This window comes from Thermobia domestica, chromosome 8, assembly GCF_964235325.1.
Source record: "Thermobia domestica chromosome 8, izTheDome1.hap1.1, whole genome shotgun sequence".
Classification (NCBI taxonomy): domain Eukaryota; kingdom Metazoa; phylum Arthropoda; class Insecta; order Zygentoma; family Lepismatidae; genus Thermobia; species Thermobia domestica.
The window spans coordinates 197,969,771-197,991,486 of NC_137461.1; the positions used below are offsets into that span (position 1 = coordinate 197,969,771).

The 21,716-nt window shown below is 34.4% G+C and overlaps 1 protein-coding gene across 1 annotated transcript in view; it reads left to right on the forward strand.

The window, feature by feature from the left end:
* LOC145692421 (uncharacterized) overlaps nucleotides 1–21,716 on the forward strand; it is an 83,637-nt gene that overhangs the window by 35,375 nt on the left and 26,546 nt on the right. The window contains exons 5-7 of the mRNA XM_081767728.1: nucleotides 813–1,001; nucleotides 7,383–7,497; nucleotides 14,326–14,383. Of these exons, the coding sequence (XP_081623854.1) occupies nucleotides 813–1,001; nucleotides 7,383–7,497; nucleotides 14,326–14,383 (362 nt within the window). The remainder of the gene's footprint in view (nucleotides 1–812; nucleotides 1,002–7,382; nucleotides 7,498–14,325; nucleotides 14,384–21,716) is intronic.

Here is a 21,716-nt window from a genome sequence, read left to right on the forward strand (position 1 = left end):
GGTACCACTGCTGCGTGTCACACATGAGATTGTTCCATAATGATTGATTCGTAATATGATGTATATGGGTTTCTTAATGGTAGTATAACAAAATGCCTTCAAATTGACCACTAAATAAAAAGTGAAATTTATTTCTCAAATTTTGTAAAATCGAAGTCGGTGGGCATTATGGGAACAGTCTACAATAACAATATATGAAAATAAATATTAATATACTTCACGTTTTCCAGTGGGTGCAAGAAAGCTTCGAATAGTATTTGTTGCCACAAGCATTAGCTGATGTAAATATATATATATATATATATATATATATGTGTGTGTGTGTGTGTGTGTATGTGTGTGTGTGTGTGTGCTTTAATAATTCATTCCTTGCAAAATACTTCTAGTTAGTGATTTATATGTTTTCCATATTCCTTATTGTAGTGTAAAACAAGCAGTTTGCAGAAAACAGATGTATATTGGTGTTTTCTCTCTACTGTAACACACACGTTCTACATATAAATTCAAAAGCGTAATGAGTGTATTTATAGTTAAAGAAATACAATTAATCATAAAGACAATTGAGAGATACATCCTCCTTCAGGTTCTTGGTAAACTTCGTTATTTCTGCTTTATACATTAATGTATAACAAAAACAAAACATTGACTTAAATGTATAGATTAATGTAAAGCTTTAAGAATGCATATACCCATCCGTTCTTATCTAAATTGGCATTGCATTTGGTGAAATGTTAAAACATTAGTAAAAATGAATTGTCACTTTTAAAGTTCCGTTTATTTAATGTATAACATCTTTTATATTTAAATTCCAGATTAGTCGGAGATGCAGAAAATTTGACAGTAAGCAACATATCAAAATACAATGTTGGCAATGTTGACTTATCATTACCTAAACTACAGTTAACAACGGAGCTGGACTTTTTGCAATTGGAAACTATTGGAATGTATAATGCCTCTGGACGTGTTACGCAATTAAATGTATCAGGAAATGGATCATTTTAGTAAGCTTTCATAAATTTCTTTATTATTATTATTATTATTACTATTATTATTATTATTATTATTATTATTATTATTATTATTAGTTTATTTATTTATTTATTTATTTCTTAGATTCCATTCTTTATTGTACGACTAATTATATATCAGTAACCATTATCGAATAATACAATACAGGGAATTTCAAAATAATATACGTAATGCTATTATAACAAAATATCTTACTAATTAAAGTGGACATGTATATAATTTGGTGGTGCTGGTGCATACCCTAAGGAAGTAAGAATTTAAAATGGCTACTTTCCGACGTATCATTGTTAACAACAACGCAGAACAGGGCGATACAAAGGTTGCATTGTTTCTAATGGTATATCATCATAGACCTATATAATTTACTCTATCAGAAATTCTAGGGTTTTTAGCTTTTAGATGTATAGTGCGTTCTTTACAGTTTTCCAAGGAAAAAGGTCTACTGGTTTTTAAATCTAATAATTGAGGTGGATATTCTGCCACAGATCCTTACTGTCATATATATATATATATATATATATATATATATATATATATATATATATCAGAGAATGCACAATAGACTAAATCAGTCACATCAAATAGAGTCGAAAATTCTGTTAAAGATAATACTCATATCTATTGTTGAAAATCATTTACATATTATAAGACATACAGCATCACAAAGTTTGTATACTCGTCTGCTTTAGATAGTAGAATATTGTATACATTAATTTGTGACACCCGAGTTTATTTACAGTATAGGTGAACAAATTTAAGAAAAAAATAATCCTACTCTGTAATAAAATATATGAGACATGAGAATAGATAAAATTTTTCCGGAAAATGATAAAAAGTCGAACTCAGAGAGATGTGAGAAGTATAGAAATATTACCCTCATATCATACACAACTCAAATGGTGCTTCCTATACAGTCCAAAAGTTTGGATGCAAGAACGTATAAAGAAGAAACAGTTCGGTTTTAGAACAGGAAAAGGACAAAAGATGCTATTAACTTATTATGACTAATCAGGTGTAGGATTATAAGTAGAAAAAGGGGAGGAGATATACAGTATTTCCTGATCTAGAAAAGAAATTGGTCGGGTGAATAGCAAGTCGTAAATTCGAGTTCTAGAGAAGATTGGGTTGGAATAGAAGGATCGAAAACTTATATCAAAATTATATATGAACCAACGAGTAAGTATATAAATATGAGGAGAAATGAAAAAAAGAGTGCGATTGAATTCTACGAGGGCTGCTATATATATTTCTGGCCTAATAATGAAAATACGAATATTTATCAACGAAAATGGTTTTATTGTTTTTCAAAATATTCTCCATCAAGATTTATACACTTTTGCATGCGCTCAAACCAATTTTCGAAGCACTTTTTCCACTCCGATTGAGACACCTCCAAAACATGGTTTTTGAATGCTTCAACAGCATTTTCTGGCGACGAAAATCGTTGACCACGCATTTTTTTCTTGATGTGTGGGAATAAAAAGAAGTCATTGGGTGCCAAGTCAGGGCTGTACGGCGGATGACCCATCACTTCGACGTTTTGGCCGGTCAAAAATGCGCTGGTTTGAGCCGATGTGTGAGAGCTCGCATTGTCATGGTGCACAATGATTCGTCTTCTCTTGTTCATTTTTCGAATTTCTCCGAAGACTTCAGGCAAACAAATGGTGGTGTACCACTCAGAATTGACCGTCCTACGTTGCTCAAGCGGAACAGTCGCCACATGACCAGTTATGCCGAAGAAACAGGCGACCATTTGCTTCGAAGTGCTTCTTCCACGAACAACTTTCGTTGGATTTGGCTCGTCTTGGAAGACCCACACGGTCGATTGCTGTTTTGTTTCGGGCTCATACGCATAGATCCATGATTCGTCACCTGTGACGATCTTATAAACGTCTTTTGAAGCACCGCGATCGTATTTTTTCAGCATTTCTTTACACCAATCCACACGAGCTTTCTTTTGAGCGATTGTCAAATTGTGCGGGATCCAACGAGAACAAACCTTTTTTACGGCCAGGTGTTCATGCAATATCGAATGTATGCTGGTGGAAGAAATGCCTAGGCATGCCTCTATCTCACGGTAAGTCACATGACGGTCTTGCATTATCAGTTCACGTACGGCATCGATGTTTTCTGGCACAACGGCTGTTTTTGGACGACCTTCACGGAATTCGTCTTTGAGCGAGCGTCGGCCACGATTGAATTCGTTGTACCAGTTTTTCACAGTGCTATAGGATGGTGCTTCGTCGCCATACAAAGATTTAAGTTCATCGATGCACTCTTGTCGTGATAATCCACGTCGAAAGTTGTGAAAAATGATCGCACGAAAATGTTCACGAGTTAATTCCATTTTTTTGCCAAGTTGATTTCTTCAAGTACCTGTAAAAGAAAAAAAAATTGTCGTAAGTCAAAAAGTTCTGAGTACATTTATGCTACAAAATGTCAAACTTTCCAATGGAAATGTCAGATTGCACCTGGCAACACTTAGTGTTGCCTAGGCCAGAAATATATATAGCAACCCTCGTACAGAGATCTTTCTTGATATCGTGAAGAAGGATCTACATAATGAAGATAGTATTTTGGTAGGAGGTAGAATGCCTAAGTGTATAGTGAAGTTTGCAAAGGGTATGCAGTTTGTTCCTGATCTTGTTCTCAAATACGTTTAGTCTATGTTCCTCCCTCAGAGTAAGCGTCCATGTTTTGCAACCATACTGAACAACAGACATGATTATCGTTTTGTATATTTTAAGCTTCAGATTCCTAGACAGAATTCCCGACGACAAGATAGTTTGAACTGAATAATAACACGCATTCCCTGCTTTTAGTCGACATTTAGTTTCTTCGTAAATATGATTTGCGTCTGTTAATATTGATCCTAGATATTTGGAAGTATCCACTTTATCAAAAGTATTATTTAATATTTTAACGGATCCATAATTTGCCTTATTACGGTCCCGACGCACATCTATATATTTAGTTTTCTCTGCATTTATATCTAAACCCATGTCCCTGTAAGCGTTTAATAAGATCTCTGCATTTCTTTCTATTGCTCTCCTATCATCCCCTATTAAATTTACATCAGCAGCATATACCATAACCAGGTGAATACCGCTCAACTCTATTCCCTGGTTGATATTTTTGATTTTCCTTATGCCGTATTCCAGAAAAATGTTAAATAATAATGGCGACAACGCATCTCCTTGTTTCAGGCCATTAGCGACGTGAAAGCTCGTGCACAAAAATTCTCCTACCCGAACCTTGCTTTTTGATTCATTTAAACATAACTTAATTAATCTAATTAGCTTTCTCGGTATTCCAAGTTCTGTAAGAAAGTTGTATAATGTTTCCTTCCTAACCGAGTCATAAACCTTTCTAAAATCAATAAATAGTTTATGTACCGGGGTATTGTATTCCCACTTCTTTTCTAGTATTGGTGAATATTTGGTCGATAGTTGATCGATTTCGTCTAAATCCGCACTGATAATCTCCAATGATTTCATCTGCGTATGGGGTCAATCTCGCTAATAGAATATTTGAAAGAATTTTATAGGATGTTGACAGAAGAGAAATGCCTCGATAATTGTTACAGTCAGTTTTGTTGCCTATCTTGTGGATTGGAACAATGATTGATTCTTTCCACTCTTGTGGCAATTCTTCCTTGTTCCAGATAAGGAGAATGAATTTGTGTATCTTGTTCACAATTTTGCTCCCCACCTAGAATTAACTCAGCCGGAATTTCGTCTACACCCGGAGATTTGTGTTTCTTTAATTTCTTTATAACAGATTCTACTTCTATTCGGTTGGGATCAGGAATATACGGCTCTGCTATGTGTATCTCCTTCTCTCCACTCACATCAGTTTTTGGCTACGTGTTAAGCAAATCGCCAAAGAAATCTTTCCATCTATTTAAGATGTATCCGTATCACTAAGAACTGCTCCGTCAGTTTTCTTTAATATATAAGCACAAGGTTGATAGCTTTTCTTAAATTCGTTGATCCCCTTATACATGTCCCGAATCTTTTTATTTTTCATTATCTTCAAGTTCCTTAATTTTAATTTTCAAAAAAATCGTGTTTCTTTGTTCTAAAAGTTTTGGAAGTTTCCCGCCTGATGTCTACGAAATTTTGTGTAGTTATTTCATTCGGATTTTGTAGTCAACGTAATTTAACCTCTTTTTCTCTTCTCTGCTAGTTTAATGTATTCCTGATCAACCATGGTTTGTTCCCACGTATTTCCACGTGTCCTAATTTTTCTTCTGCTGAAATTTTAATGCTATCTCTAATTTCAATTTAAGTATCCGCAACACTAGTGCACTCCGAATCTTCTAAAGCCGAGAATCTATTCGAAACTTCAATCTGGTATTCCTCTCTTACCTGGCTCTCATGTAATTTCTTTGAATTAAATCTCTCCTTTTTCGGACATTGAATATTTCCTTTATTCAACGATGATAACTCTCTTATTATCGCTGCTACCAGATAGTGATCAGTGTCACAATCAGCTCCTCTAAACGACCGTACATCAATTATGCTAGATTGCATTCTTCTACATACTAAAACGTGATCAATTTATGTATTTTTCCGCCTGGTGAGGTCCAAGTGTATTTATGAACGTCGCAATGTGTGACATTTTTGGTCTTCGCAATTAGGTTTGTGGATGTTGCAAAGTTCACGAGTCTAACAGCGTTGTCATTACTTTCCTTATGCAGACTTTCGTTCCCTATAATTAATTTGAAAATATCCTCTCGTCCTATCTTCGCATTGAAATCCCCTAATAGAATTTTCATATGGTATCGTGTTAGTTGGTCAAATATCCGTTCCACTTCTTCGTAAAAACTGTCTTTTATATCGTCATACTTATCTTTTTTGGGGCATGTACATTTAAAACAATAATATCACACCACCGTCCCTTAAGAGTAATAAAAGAAAGTCTGTCAGTAACAAATTAAACCCGCCTAATTGTTGGTAATATTCGTTTGTGAATGAAAAGCCCTGTTCATAATTAGTGATTTTTATTTCCTTCCCCTTAAAAGAACGTAAAATTTCCGGAATTCACAGATCCATTTCCTACCCACCTAATTTCCTGAACTCCTACTAGGTACATCCTGTATCTATCTAACTCACTCGTTATGGATTTTAACACGCCTGCGCCATGAAGACTTATAATATTCTATGTTCCAAATCTCGTGTCTTTTTTTTTCTGCTGAGGTCATGTCAAGTTATCCGTCCTTCTCTGAAGCTTTCGTGAATGTTTCTGAACCAGTGTCTTTTTTTTTACAGGATGAGGTTGTTAGCCTTACCCAAACCCCCAATCTGGAGGACCACTCCTTATCGTCTGTCCGCAACTGCTTATTCAGTATATTCGCAGCTAACCTCTATATCTAGAGGCCTTATCCTCGATCCGCAACCTGAGGACGCGCCATGCCGTGGTGATAGGACAACACGTTACACGGATTGTATATAAGTTCAATTGGCTATAATTAAATATCTGGTTTTCTGAAAAGTACTGAGCCATTGGATATAAAAATTCACACGACACTTATTGGTTTTTAAAGTAACATTATGAAATCACATATAGAGCATTTTGTTCAATAACCTTTTGCCATTCTTCCGGTATCTCTAAAATCATATCACTATATAACTTCTACCGTTCCTGGTTTGAAAAACAGTAACACGTGCTTTTTCACAAAACTCTTCTGAAATTTAATACCATTGCTAGAGTGCTACGCAAACAGAAAAAAATGATAGTATGTTTTTGCTAGGTCCAGACTATAAGGTGGGAGTATTAAAACCTACCAGCCAAATTATTTCAATTTCTGACTGGTCGTTGAAGATTTATGCGATCTGGTGTGGCTAGCATGGTATACGGCGGCTCTTGCTCAATCTTTGCTAGAATATTATCCATTTTTACTATGATTGGTCGCCCACTGGAGAAAGTATCTTAGACATCGAAATTGCTAGAAAAAAGCAACTTAATCATGTTTCTGCTTGTTTTTTGATGTATTGTCCTGCCCATAAACAACACAAATTTCTTCACAGGTCTGTGAAGCATTTGAGCCTTCAATGCAATAAAATTATAAAATGGAGAGCAGTTTTGTGGGAAGTTTACTCTTCTTTACAGAGCAATACATTAGATCCGATTATAAGAGTTACACTACTTTTTATATATCTACTAGCTTCGATTGCCAACTGTCAAATGGCGTTAAACCTAACTCATTGCGGTTTGTACATTCTGAAATGTGTGACAATGACAACGTCTTGAGCACAAAGACTCAATACTTTTCAGGCGGTCTGTTATTTCTTTTCTTTTGATGCAACATTGCAATCTTAACATCTTTTTGTTATTATGATTAATTCTAGTGTGGAAGTAGATGATGCCGTAATTACTTTGAACGCAAGTGTCGTTTGGAGAGAGACAAATTGGACGATTCAAATTGATAACCTGGATGCTGAACTTCATATTAGAAAATTACGAGTATGTATTTTAAATATTTGAATATTGAGAATTTACGTTACGTGTACAGTAAACTCTTCCAGTGATAAATCTATAGAATAAGACAACATTATTATTACATTTAATTAATGTAATTAATTTTTGAATACATTTATTTGCAATTATGTTACTTTAATGTTAGAGGCTATTATCTATTTCTCACAAGTGTGTTGCATCCTTTGTGTTTGAATCACATTTTACTTATTATTTACGTGTTACTTGATATTACTGGTTCTCTAATTTTTGTGTTTGGAGGTTGTGCTCTTTGGCCAAATGATTCAAATATTGTACTGCTTGGCTATCTCTAGAAGTCTATCGTCTTTTTCACAATTACGTATTTTAAAACTTTCGAATACTGTAAGATTTTGGTGGACTTTTATTTTATAAAAAAAAATATATAAATTGAACATGTAAAAAATAAAATAAAATAAAGAACAGATCTTACCAGAAAGTTCATTACTAGAGCATTATAATTACGTTTATAAAATATGCCTATGAACAGTGAAAGAACAATACCTGAATGTTTTATATCACTTATTAACGTAAATAACTATAGTCTAGTTTCATAACTCAAGCATAGACCTGTTTCCACATTTAATCTATTGTGACACATTTAATATTTTTCCTTATGAAGTTTATAGTTTGGTGAAAATATGTTTTTGAAAAAATAAGCATTAACAAATATCTTATAAATATTCATGTCATGGTTAGCAAAATGATAAATCTCATTTTATAACCTACCATATTTAATTATTTGTTTTTTAGAAGACTGAGAAACGGAGATATTTTCCTATTGAAAGACATAAATATGTTATTTGCACCTTCATATCTATACTATTATTATACCTGTCTGTAATTGCAGTCATCTCTCAGATGAATGAGAACTCCAGTAAACATATTTTCTACTGTTGAAAAAGTAACTGACATTTATTGCCTAATTTGTCAACACTGAGTTATTTTGAGATTGGTGAGTGATGAACTAACTACAATAGCTGAAACAATAAACAAGTTGGCATCTCCGATAGAAAAAGCGTGTGTGTGTGTTCTTCTTTATAGAATTGAAATCTAGTTCAGGACTGCTGCTAAGTAAAAAACACTGTAACATAGAGATAAATGAATGAGCATCTGTGAGTGGTTGAATAAGTTTAAAGAAACAGGGAGCGTTGTAAAAGGTACGAACAGTTTCAGATCATCCATAATGGATAGACGAGTTAGGCAATTGCAAGAACTCAGTAACTCAGTCGATGATGCAGATTGTGAGATTCTAAAAGTCCCTATATGACCATAAAATAAAGAATTACATAACTAAAGTAAATATTTGATATTATGTACTGAAAGTGAGGATGGTTGAGCGTTTTTCCTTACAGAATCAACTATTAAAAACTACATATGAAGACATGTTAGATACAACTTCGTATTCCAGCATGTTTGAGTTTTTTCTATAAAAAAATAACTGAGTTTGGAATGATGGAGCTGGTTCAGTACCATAATCAGTTTGCTCCTCCGATTTAACTCCATACGATTTCTTTCTATGAATTATGTCGATGTTATTGTCTACGAGAAGAAAAATAGGTCTATCGACGAACTTCAAGATTGCATCAACATTGTTCCCGAAGGTGCAACACACAATATTTTAAAATGTCCATAAATAGAACTGTACCATCGTTTGGATATCCTGCAAGCAATCACAATGCACTGCACCTGAAGATATACTGAGTCTATTATGGTATATATAGTTGGGAGGATATTACGTTGGTAAGGGCTCCAAGTGCATTATTCTCAGAGGAAAAGATAAATAAATGGAAGTTAGAATATCTGGTTGATCAAAATAGTGACTGTCTGCAACCACATACTTTTGTCATCGCTCCACCAATGCAACGTTTATATTCTGTCCTAAAAGAAATGTGGAGTCATTAGAGTGAAGAAGACTTTAACAATACGTAAAAAATTATCTTCACTTTCAAGAAGTGCTCGAGGTGTCGAAGGATGTGATAATGGGTGAGAGAAATATCGGACAAATAGAGTGGATGAGGAAGGGTTTCATAATGATACTCATGTAGAGTATACAAAATTCCTTGAGCTCTTTTGCATGCTATGAATTGACATACAATATAAGAACACCGTATGTTTTGGACATTTGTCGATACCTGTCGGCAAAGTTGATTTACATTTCATATATTTCATCACTGTAATAATCGGCAGTTGAAGTTTCGTCTCAACAGAGAAAGATATGAGAAATCAATCCTATTATGTATTAACATACGAGCAACAGTAGTATCTAGGAATTTTGTTTACAGTTCTCCACTTAGAGCAAGATCCAAATGCTGTCGTTATTATTTATGTTAATCGCAGCAGATTTATTTTTCGTAAAATGTAACAATCCAATATACTAAGCTTTGTTACATTCAGAGAAATGCACAGCTTCAGACGGCGATTCTTGTTCACCAGTGTCATCTCGTGGCATCCGTGAGTTCAGCTGTCCACCTTATCAATTGCATGGAGAGACCGAACGACTATGATATGGTATATGACTAACTTGTTTGCAAGATCACTAACATTTTTTCAATGTGTGCTGTGCTTGTCCTAAACGCACTGTTAATGTTTTAGTGGCTTGCTATGTAGAATGTACTATAGGGCGGCTGGAAAAAATCAAAGTCTCTTATATCTTTTCGTGGTAGTGCGGAAACGTTTGAACTCCCACCATTAAAAATTGTGCAAAATCTTACAGCTCTGAATTGATATCTTTTGTCACCTTAATAGGCCCAAAATTCCCCAAATTGGACAAAACAACTCTTAAAATACAAAAAAGCAATAAATAATCAGAAAATCGGTTGATCAGTTTGCGGTAGTGTAGAAAGTTATTACTTTTTAACAACAACACCTGCACAAAATTTTGGTATAAGTTAATATCTTCTGCCGCTTCAACGGCCCCAAATTTCGGAAATTGAAGGCAAATTTTCAAATAAATACATGCTACAATTACTTCATTTTAATGGAAGAGGAAACATTCGAATTATCTTAGATATTTTTGCGGTAGAGAGGAAAAGTGGTGAACTCTCATCACTAAAAAGTGTGCAAAGTCTTACAGCTCTGAATTGATATTTTCCGTCGACTCAATAGGCGGAAATTTCGAAAGTAGAACTAAAAATATTTAAAATACATAAAATAGTGATCAGAGATTTCCTTGATCGATTTGCAGTATTGCGTAGAAGTTATTTTAAAACAACAACAACTGTAAAATATTTTACAATTATAGGTTAGTACCTTATGCCTCCTCAATGGCACCAAATAATGAAATTGAAAGCAAATTTTTGAATAAATACACGTTGCACTTATTTCATTTTAATGAGAGTAGAACTTTTATTCAATCTTTCAAGCACACAGACTATAAAAGCATTATTGTTTGTAATCTTTTTTGGACTCAAATTTTGACGTTCGTTTTCTGGATTCTAGTATTGCTCTAATGAGTTCATCCCTCCTTTGCGCTATAACTGTTTTTCCACAGGCTTCATTGGTTAGTTTCGCAATCCTCTCAACTGCTTGCGTGTGTGAAGGAAATTTAATAAAGTCCCAGCCGTCCATTGGTTCACCGTCCTTTATCATCTTCAGAAGTTCATGACTTTTTATATCTCTGAGAACAGGAGACAATGTCAGATAACAAGCTTGCCAGTCAATGAGTTCTATATAGTCTGTAGCTTCAAAGTTAACAGCAGGAATAACGAATCTGCGAACACAATTTCCATCTTGGAGAGTTTCGATTGCCTTGATAATCCGCTGAACTGCAAGAATCCTAATATGGCATCTTTCATCAGTTAACATGGCCAAAAGCAAGTCTTCTGGAGTTGCAAAGTAAACGTTGCGAGAAATTCCTGGGTCGATAATGTCACGATACTTCTTAGGCAAGTACCGAGATGAGCTGATAAAATGCCACAGGTATCCAGCACCGTCCTTTTTGGACTGATGAATATTAATACGGGAACCACGAACGTGCATAGACTATTTAAATGAGAACAACTAAAGTCAGCAACTCATTTGATGGGTCTGATGTAGATACCTACAATCTCAGCATTCGATTGGCAGTTGTTAGCCAACGGGAGAAATTCAACGTTCCAGATTCACGTTTAGCTAGATCTGAAGAACAAATGCCAGATTTAATGGCGATGTAAATATCTAATAGTATTTCTGATCAGAAGTTAGGGTAGCAGGATCAATGTCTGGAAAATCGCATTCAATATCAATAAAGGGAACAAGCGGAAGCTTTTCGCATTCTTTCAAATTGCGTCCAATATTTCCGTTGTAAGACGTGGTACCGGACGGCTTCCTGTCTATTAAATGAAATAAGTGTCCAAATGACAACTCATTGAAATGTATTAAGCAGATAATCCACTGGATTGGTTCTGAAGTTTCAATTCAAGGATCCGAATTACACCATTAAATGCTCCTGTGTTCACTACCATGAAGTCACATCTGATAGCAATAAGGTTACTAAAATAATCCAATAACACATTTGTCACGTATTCGTTTGTACTGTTGGAAATGTCAAGACTAGATCCACTTTAAAGTGTAATATATTCCATGTACGTGGAACCAGGTTCCGATACAATACTGTAATGTTCTTCTAAAATTGTTTTTTGGAACTGCTTCCTCCGGAGTGGTTCAGTTGTTAAAGTTTTGTCATGGTGTCCATCAAAATAAAGGCACGATAGAATGGAAAGATTTTCATTTGATTTAGATACTATTTCTTTGTTAATTCTCGATTGCATAACACTCGATGTAATAACACCCGTGGCTCTATTTTACACACCATATCTTTAACTGACAAGAGATGTATGATCTAGTTTTAAACACATTTGTTCACTCAATAAGGAATGCTGAAGAGTTTGCTTGCAAATGTGTAAGACGCGTCGTCCTTGGTGGCCTTCTGGTCTTCCTCCGTCTTCATTTCCATCACGTCTTCTTTTTCAGTTTCGTCTTCATAATCTACTGAATAGCTTCAATAAGAAGCAGCAGAAGTCCGTTTTGCCAAACGTATAGTCTCCTCTTCGTTTCGGATTTAACGTTTCTTGAGGCGTTTTGTTTCTCGAACATTACGACTTCCAATGAACATTTTTTTTTCAGTTCTTTGGTTAGTGAGGAACGCCTGTTTGTTTACAGGTACTTTGCTTTCTTTCAGATAGATACACTCTGAGAAATCGTACTTTTACAAGCAGATATGTCGAACAGTCTTTTTGCTTCCATTTTAAACTTCTCGACATTTTCCCGAGTAGTCCTACTTCTTTCAATATGTTTTATATTTTTCATAATTGAACGATATTTTTCATGATGTGTATGTATCATATCACAAACACACTTATGTGGAACTGAAGGAATTAATGCATCGAAGTATAAATTTACAACCTTCAAAGCAACACTTTCTGCAATAACTGAAAAACAAGGTTCTTTGTTTCCATCAGTTTTGAAACCAATATGCCATCTCTCATGAGCGCAACATCTTACAATGTCCTCATACGTTGGCAGCATGCGTACAAAATCCTTTGGTGCACCAAACATGGGATATTCCAACATATTCCAACGTGAAAACTTTGTGATGAATTTGCTATTTCTAATATTGTCTAATATTTTGTTTTATAAAAGTGACGATGAGATACGCAAAACTATAACACAATTTCCTTGGAAAACAATACGACAAAAAGCATATGCAGCATGCACGGCTACTGTTACACGTGCAAAGATGAGTGATAATAAAAGGACACTACTTTAGCAATTAAACATGTTAGAACAGTCTAAGTGTTGCAGAAACCAATTCTTATTGCACAAGCAAGTCTAGTATACACAACAAAGGCGCCGACCAGGCGGCAGGTACAAAAGCAACAATGCTTTTCTGATTTGCTTGTTTGAAAGGCAGAAGAAACTTTCTGTTGCCATGCGCCACATACAAAAACAATAATACCTTTGTAATTTGAATGTTTGAAACGTGGAATATACAGTTTCTGTTCGCATTAAAATGATAGAAGTATAACGAGAATTTACATAAAAATTAGCCTTCAATTTCGGAAATTCGGGGTCGTTTAGGCGGCAGAAGATATTAACTTATAATTCCAAAATTTCGTGCAGGTGTTGTTAAAAAATAGTAACTTTTAAACACAACTCAAACTGATCAACTGACTTTCTTATTATTTATTGATTTTTGTATTTTAAGAATTTTTAGCCCGATTTGGGATATTTTGTGCCTATTGAGGTGACAGAAGATATCAATTCAGAGCTGTAAGAGTTTGCACAGTTTTTAATGGTGTGAGTTCACAACTTTTTCGCACTACCGCGAAAAGAGCTAAGAGACTTCGATTTTTTCGAGCCGCCCTAATAAACTAGTATAAATTCATAAACACACACACACACACAAACATAGACACATTCTCACGATTGCTTGTTCTCTATGGTGCACTTTGATATGACTCTGTTCAACAACGTACAGCCTCCTGATTCTTTTGGTACTTCAGCCTGTTTCCTGGATGTATACTGTGGTTGTGACGTTAGATGTGTGACCTTATTGCCTCCCAGTGTTATGTTGATGAGGTGAGTTTCCTATCAAGACGTGAAAACGGACAATTTGTTCACATCAATGTAACAAGTTCTTTATCATAGTTTCATAGTATCATAGTCATCTTTTTGTTTTCCATTTTCTTGTATGTTGCTTAGAATATATTTTCCCTAGATAATTATTACATCCCGTAAAGTAACCTTTAGTATCTTTTAAGTGTCTAATATTTTCAATTTGTTTGCTAAAGAATAATAACATTTGTTTTTTGACAGGCTCATTTCGAAAATTTGGAGAGTGGAAGAGCTTTGGAACTAATAATGAATACTTCCGGTAAGATGTCAAAAACTTTCAAAGACTTTTATGTAATAGCCAAGTAAGTAGATTAATGAGCCCTACATTTCGTGTGTGATGGTAGTAACATCCCCATATTGTAATGTTTGAATGTTTGTTCTTGTTTGGAATATCTGGAATCTAATTCGAAACATTTCACAAATGAAACAAATTATTTTAATTAATTTATTTATATATTTTTTGTTATGTAGACTTTATGTAAATCCCCTCATCTTTTTTTTACTTGAATCATTAGAAATAGTTTCGTCAGCTGCCATACATTACTTTTAATTGATCCATTTGATAAATTTGGTAAAACTTTCATACTCTATTTACAAATTTAAAAATACGTAAAATTTTCATTAGAAACTTAAACAGGAAAAGCAAAAGTATATCCTAGATATTTATGTATACGCATGTAAAATAATAATTCAGAAGCTGACGGCACTTCTGTATGCAAGTCTTTGCACATAGGAAATGATTACTGGAATATATTCTTTCATATATAGGGAATAATAGAAACTGGAGTGTTTACCATTACCCCCACTCTTTTGTAATGTCGACGTCAACATAATGATCCCGCAAATGAACAAGACAAAAACATCATACTTGCGGCAGATTATTGAAAAGCAATGGCTAATTATAATTAAAGAAAATGAGTTATGTATTATTTCCCTTTTGAAATACACTGTCAAATGACTAATATGAGTTTTCGTCAAAGTAATGTTTGCATTAGACTAAAAACAATGTGAAAACTAACGAAGAAATCAAGAAAGATTACGGATGAAACATAAAATTGTAAGATACTCCATTGGAAACTATTTAATGCAAAACAATGAAGTGTTTTGAAGAACATTGAAATGAACTACAATGTAGAACATTTTTTCAATATAGAACAACAGAAGTACATTGTACTACTTTGAAAACTAAGGAAAATATTCTACTTCGTTTGGTGTAAAATGTGCCGGCTTGTGATCTGATAAGATTTTTTCATGTCTATAATGAGTCAAATATCGGATTCAAGTTACTGCACATTGTAGTTTACTTCTACGTTTATTTTGTGAACAGTGGGTAATTACACTATATTTAAATATTTAGTACATCTATATGCACAAGTACACTCAGGGGGATGATCATGTGATCCAAAGACCACTGGAATTGAACTTCCTTTTCATCCTTTTAATCCTATACCTCTACAATATTGCTTCACGCAAGATTAAGAAACTTGAATATTAAATTTTATTAAATATCAGCACACTACAGAGAAGCTCACTATACGACAAAATTGTACGAGTGCCCTCCGAAATGATGGTTTATTATAGAGTGCAGTAAATGAAGCTCAAATTTTAATGAAGAAGGAATAAATTAGTAACAAGCTGAAAATTGGTACAGATGTTGACGATGATATTCTAAACAACATACTAAAAGTTCCCTGAAATCCCAAGTGACCTTCGTTTCCATATTAGAAAATGGTCCCTGGAAGTATCAAATGAACAATACACATATAAAATAGCAATATCGTGAACATAAAGATATAAACCTAGTGTCGTTTTATAGAACACATATAACACAATACTTTAATAGAGAAACAATTTTTCATAAAACGCATCTTTTAGAAATATTTAGCTCTAAATCTTAAATTTAAGAAAACTACCGTCAAACCGATTTAAAATTTGATTGAACGTAAGAAATAATTAAGAAATTAAAATTTGACATAGATATTGGTAAAGATTATTTAAATAACATACTAAAATCCCACAACTTCTTCGTTCGCCATATTGAAAAATGTCAAAATGTTCGAAGTAGCTGAAAACTAATATTTTGTTAAGCGAAATACAAAATCTGAACCGGGCTATATATTTGAAAAACTGTAAATACATTTCGGATATGATATGATATGCTATGAAATGTGCTGTGCGAATTATGTTCGTGCTAAAGGGAAGGATGTTAGTAGTTTCGAATTGAAGGATTAAGATAAAGTAAAAAAACAAGCTTTGTAAAATCGTACATTACATATTCTTTAATAACTACGAAGGGAAAGAGTTAACACAAATAAGACAACTACAATAACATGACATATTCAGCATGTCCACCGTTGTGTTCTATGCACATCTTTAGCCGTGCGCCCCAGTGATTGTGCACTCTGCAAAGCATAGGTGGAGATATTTGTTCACAGGCCGTAATGATTCTCCTTTTCAAGTACCTAATGTCATTAATTTTACACTGGTAGATAGTAGATTTAAAGTGTCCCCAGAGATAGAAATCCAATGTAGTTAAGTCGGAGTACCTCATTGGCTATTCAAGTGGTTCATACCAATCTATCCAGAAACCTGGAGATGTTCATTGAGCCATCGATTATTTTGCGGTCATAATTCGACGGTGCCCCATCTTGATGCCAATATTGATGAAATCACCCTTCCTCGTTCAAAAAAGTGGCATAAAAGTGTTTCCAAGCTTCTCCATATTGTACAGCATCCAAAGTAACATCAATGAAAACAGGTCCAATCAGTCCCATTAATGAAAACAGCTCCAATTAATTTTTCACCCCATATTCCGCACCACCCCATTGCGTTACCTACACATTGCATCTTTGATACATCTATCCAACTAAGATTTGTATTAGCCCAGTACTGATCATTTTGGTTATTAATCTCACTTGTTGCATAGAAATTTGTCTCATCACTTGATCACGAGCTATCTGGGCCAACGCTTACTCACAGAACTTCATTGATCTATCAGAATCATCCTCCGACAGTTTATGTTTCAACTGTAAGTTTTAAGAGTGCCACTTTTCCCTATTCAATATTCTTTGAATACTTTTGACAGTAACATTATGTTCACTTGATAAACGTCGCACACTCTTGGTAGGAATTTTCCCCAATACATCAAACACAGTTGCTGTTGTGTCTGCATCAGAAGCATTTCCTGATCGTCCTGATTGAGGTAATCAGCATTTCTCGTTGCCTTGAATTTGCGAATTAGTTTTCGTACAGCACTGTCTGTCACCAGCTAGCAATTAAGATATCGCTCTTTGAAGACGGGTGTTATTATTGCTGAACTGCATCCTCCAGCCAAGGAGGTAATTAAGATTCTTTCCTCTCGAGTTAGCATCCTGTCTTATTTACAAGAAAAAGTAACGAGACAGTCGGTCCCCAACTATACAATGTTCCACACATAAAAATTAAGTCTAAATGATAACACAATCTATCCTAAATCCATTTACAAATTGAAAATAGTTGCAGATTAGAAAAACTTTACCGTAGTATTTCTCGACACTGGGCAGAATGTTTAGTACTGGACTAATACAAATCTTAATTTGATAGGTGCATCAAGGATGCAAGATGCAGGTAGGGCAATGGGGTGGTGTGGAATATGAGGCGAAAAACTTATTGGAGCTGTTTTCGTTGACGGAACCTATTGGACCTGCTTTCATTAATGGGGTCTTGGATGCTGCACACATGGAGAAATGCTTCAAACTATCTTATGCTACTTTTGTTGAACAAGGAAGGGTGATTTCATCAATATTGGCACCAAGATGAGGCACCGTCGCATTATGGTCGTAATATAATCGATGGCTCAATGAACACTCTTCAGATTTCTGGATAGATTGGTATGGACCACTTGAATAGCCAGCTAGGTACTCCGACTTAAATACGTTGGATTTCTATCTCTGGGGACACTTTAAAGCTACTATCTACCAGTGTAAAATTAATGACATTGGCTACTTGAAAAGGAGAATCATTACGGCCTGTGAACAAATATCTCCAGGTATGCTTCGTAGAGTGCACAAACACTAGGGCGCACGGTTAAAGATGTGCATAGAACAGTACGGTGGACATGCTGAAAATGTCATGTATTGTAATTGTCTTATTTGTGTTAACTCGTTCCCTTCGTAGTTATTAAAGAATATGTAATGTGCAATTTTACAAAGCTTGTTTTTTATTTTATCTTTATCCTTCAATTCGAAACTACTAATATCCTTCCCGTTAGCACGAGCATAATTCGCACAGTACATTTCGCATAACACATGGCATATCCTCAATCTATTCACAACTTCAAAACAGTTGCAGGGTTTGAGAAAATAACCTTACTGTTGGGTTTCTCTTCGAATGAAGATGTTGTTTAATATGTCAAACGACCATGTTGTTATTTAAAATAAACAAGTTGATTCCAAGATGGCGGACACCAAGATGGCGGACAACAACCTTAAATACTTCATAGTGTCTTTCCTCTGCCGCCAACACTGTTGACTTTGGGTCGACTGCATTTAAAGTTTTTTCAAATATTTAGCCCGGTTCAGATTTTCTATTTCCCTTAACAAAATATTATTTTTCAATTATTTCGGGCGTTTTGACATTTTCCAATATGGCGAACGAAGAAGTTGTGGGGTTTTGTATGTTATTTAAATAATCTTGACCAACATCTATATCTAATTTTAATTTGTTAATAATTACTTCTTACGTTCAATCAAATTTTAAATCAGTTTGACGGTAGTTTATGGAATTTTAGAATTTAAAGCTAAATATATCTAAAAGATGTTTTTATGAAGAATTACTTCTCTATAATAAAATATTCTGTTATGTATGTTCTATAAAACGACCCTACGTTTATCTCTTTATGTTCAACCATAGCGAAGATATTGCTATTTTATCTGTGTATTGTTTATTTGACATTTCCAGCGGCCATTTTCCAATAAGGCAGCGAAAGTGACTTCGGGTTTCAGGGCTCTTGGTATGTTGTTTAGAATATCATTCCCAACATCTGTACCAATTTTCAGCTTGTTACTACTTTGTTCCTTACTTTTTGGTAATTTGACTGGACTAGTGTAGTGTAAGTGTAAACTGCTAATATATAAGGAAGAAAAAAAACGTAAGTTGAACATTGAATTTATTTCTAAATATGAAACTGTTGTATGTTATGCATATGTTGTTATGCAAAGATTGCACGTAGTAAACACTAAGGAGGCGAACGCGTATCTGGATGCTATTTCTTACATGCTGGTTGAAAAAAATTCTTACTGCTAATTCGAGTAACGTCACTACAGAATCTCACATCTCTTCAAGATGTCAAAATGTTGTCAACGGAAGTATCCAGAAAGGGAGTAGTTAGAAACGGGAACATCAGCATTATAATATCGATTTTCCAGGGAGCTTCAATTGTTTTGCTTATCCTTACATCAAATTTTCTATTGGCAAATACATTACACCACTTCTACACCTGTTTACGTGTCATGACATTGTTTCAATAAAGGCCTACCAGTCCTTGATAATTTTAGTTGTTTTCTTTCCCTTGACACACAAGAATCGAATGACACTGCAAACCTTTACTTTTGGTAAAGTTTTAATTCCTGTGCAACATTTCGACCAGCTTAGTCAGCGGAAGAAAAAGCAAGTCACTCTCTTGTGACTGCAAAATGTACTGTACCTTGATATAAATTCATCAGGGGCGGCTTGTCTATAAGAACTGCAGAGCTGCAGAACTACCAGCTATTTTAGTGGAATAAATGTATTTTCAATTAAGTTAAATTGTGTTTAATTTAATCAAGGTAATAAATAACGTGTAATGATGATATTTGGTCTAACAGTGTCCTGAAATTGTGCTGCTGGATATGCTACATAACGAACAATTACTGGAAACACCTTCTGAAGCTTAATAATATTGCAAGAGCTGTGCACGGATTGCCCTATACTTTAGCATTGAGACCAAAATCTTACTGTATTACGTTTTCCTTGTTTGTTAGATAGGATTTACTAGACCTGCACTTCCAGCAGCTCAGAACTCACGAATACTTCCGAAGAAGCCGAAGACACACGACGTGATGTACATGAATCAACTTTCTCTTGTTTTTTATAATGGAGTTCAGTGTAATTGTTGCGCGCTTTAAAAATAATGGTATTCCATGTTGGAGTTTGTGCAAATTTTTTGAACAAAACACAATTTGTGTGACAATTTTAAGGAAGCCATAAACCTTTCGGAAATTCTTCTAACTACCCCAACAACAATAGGTGAAGCAGAACGTTACTTCTCTAATTTTAAACTGGTTAAAACATTTTTGGGAAGCACAATATATCAGGAAAGAATCAATGCTTTGGCTGCCTTATCAATCGAGCGTGATATCATATCCACCACGCCGAACTTGAATGAAAGAGTAATAGGACATTTTGTACAGCAGAAGTCACGTCGGATAGACTTCATTTGCAAACGATAAAATATCTATAATTCAGTAGATTAATAAAATTTCTGCCTGTAGACATTACGTGAATCCGAAGTTGTTATGGTATCTGAAAACAGTATGTTTCTTACGGTATGAATATGTATTTTAAAAATTTGTTACACACAACAGTGGTGTATTTAGAGGGGAGCTGTCGGGCTCAAGATCACCCGAAATTCATTAAAACTTGTAGGCATCCCAAAGGAAAAATTAAGTGCTTATTCGTATGCTGTGTATAGCTCCTCCCGAAACAAAGCCCTAAATACGCCACTGACAACCAATAATCAAAACAATAGTGTTTTGCTTGCTATACACTAAAGTTGTATATATAGTTGTTAATTTCAATTATAATTGTCATTTATAACGATTAGAGTGCTGAAAGATTATGCTGGTTCGTGTACATTTTACAATGAATTGCTTTAAACGGGAAATTTAATATACAAAAAACAAACTGTGCAGAACTACCTCAGATTATGGTATCGAGCCGCTACTGAAATTCATACAAAAAATATAGTTAATTATGTTGAAAACAGTTACTTGTACACCTCAATTCACTTATTTTTTGCTTCTCCTTTGTACAATATACACCTGCTTATATAAATTTTGTATTATATTCTACGTCTAAGGTAAGATACTATTAATAAATAATCGTAAACATAAGACTAGAATGTAAGCGTCTTCAAAACAATGAAAAATTTGTTCTCTTCTTAAAACTAAAGAATATATGTCATGCATATAAAAAATAATCCAATCGTAGTACCCTCCTGGTAACAGTTTCATGTGGCAACATTGGACTATAATGAAAATTAGAGAAAGTTATTGATGCAGAAATTTCGCACTGTCTAGTGGAATTTTGGACATAAAATTTGTTCGGTTATTACGTGCTTGATCTATTCTTAAGTTATAATATTTGAAATATCTATAATTTGGCGAGGCCTCCATACTGACGCCACCAGTACAAAACATTTTGGAATGCGGGTAAAAACTCAATTTTCCTTCTTGCTCATATATTCAAAAACCTATTCCAGTAATCATTTTCTCCATTCAACGTCTTACACAGAGAAGTTCTGTCAACTCCAGAACCATATATAATGATTGTACAAGAATATGATAGCGTGACTC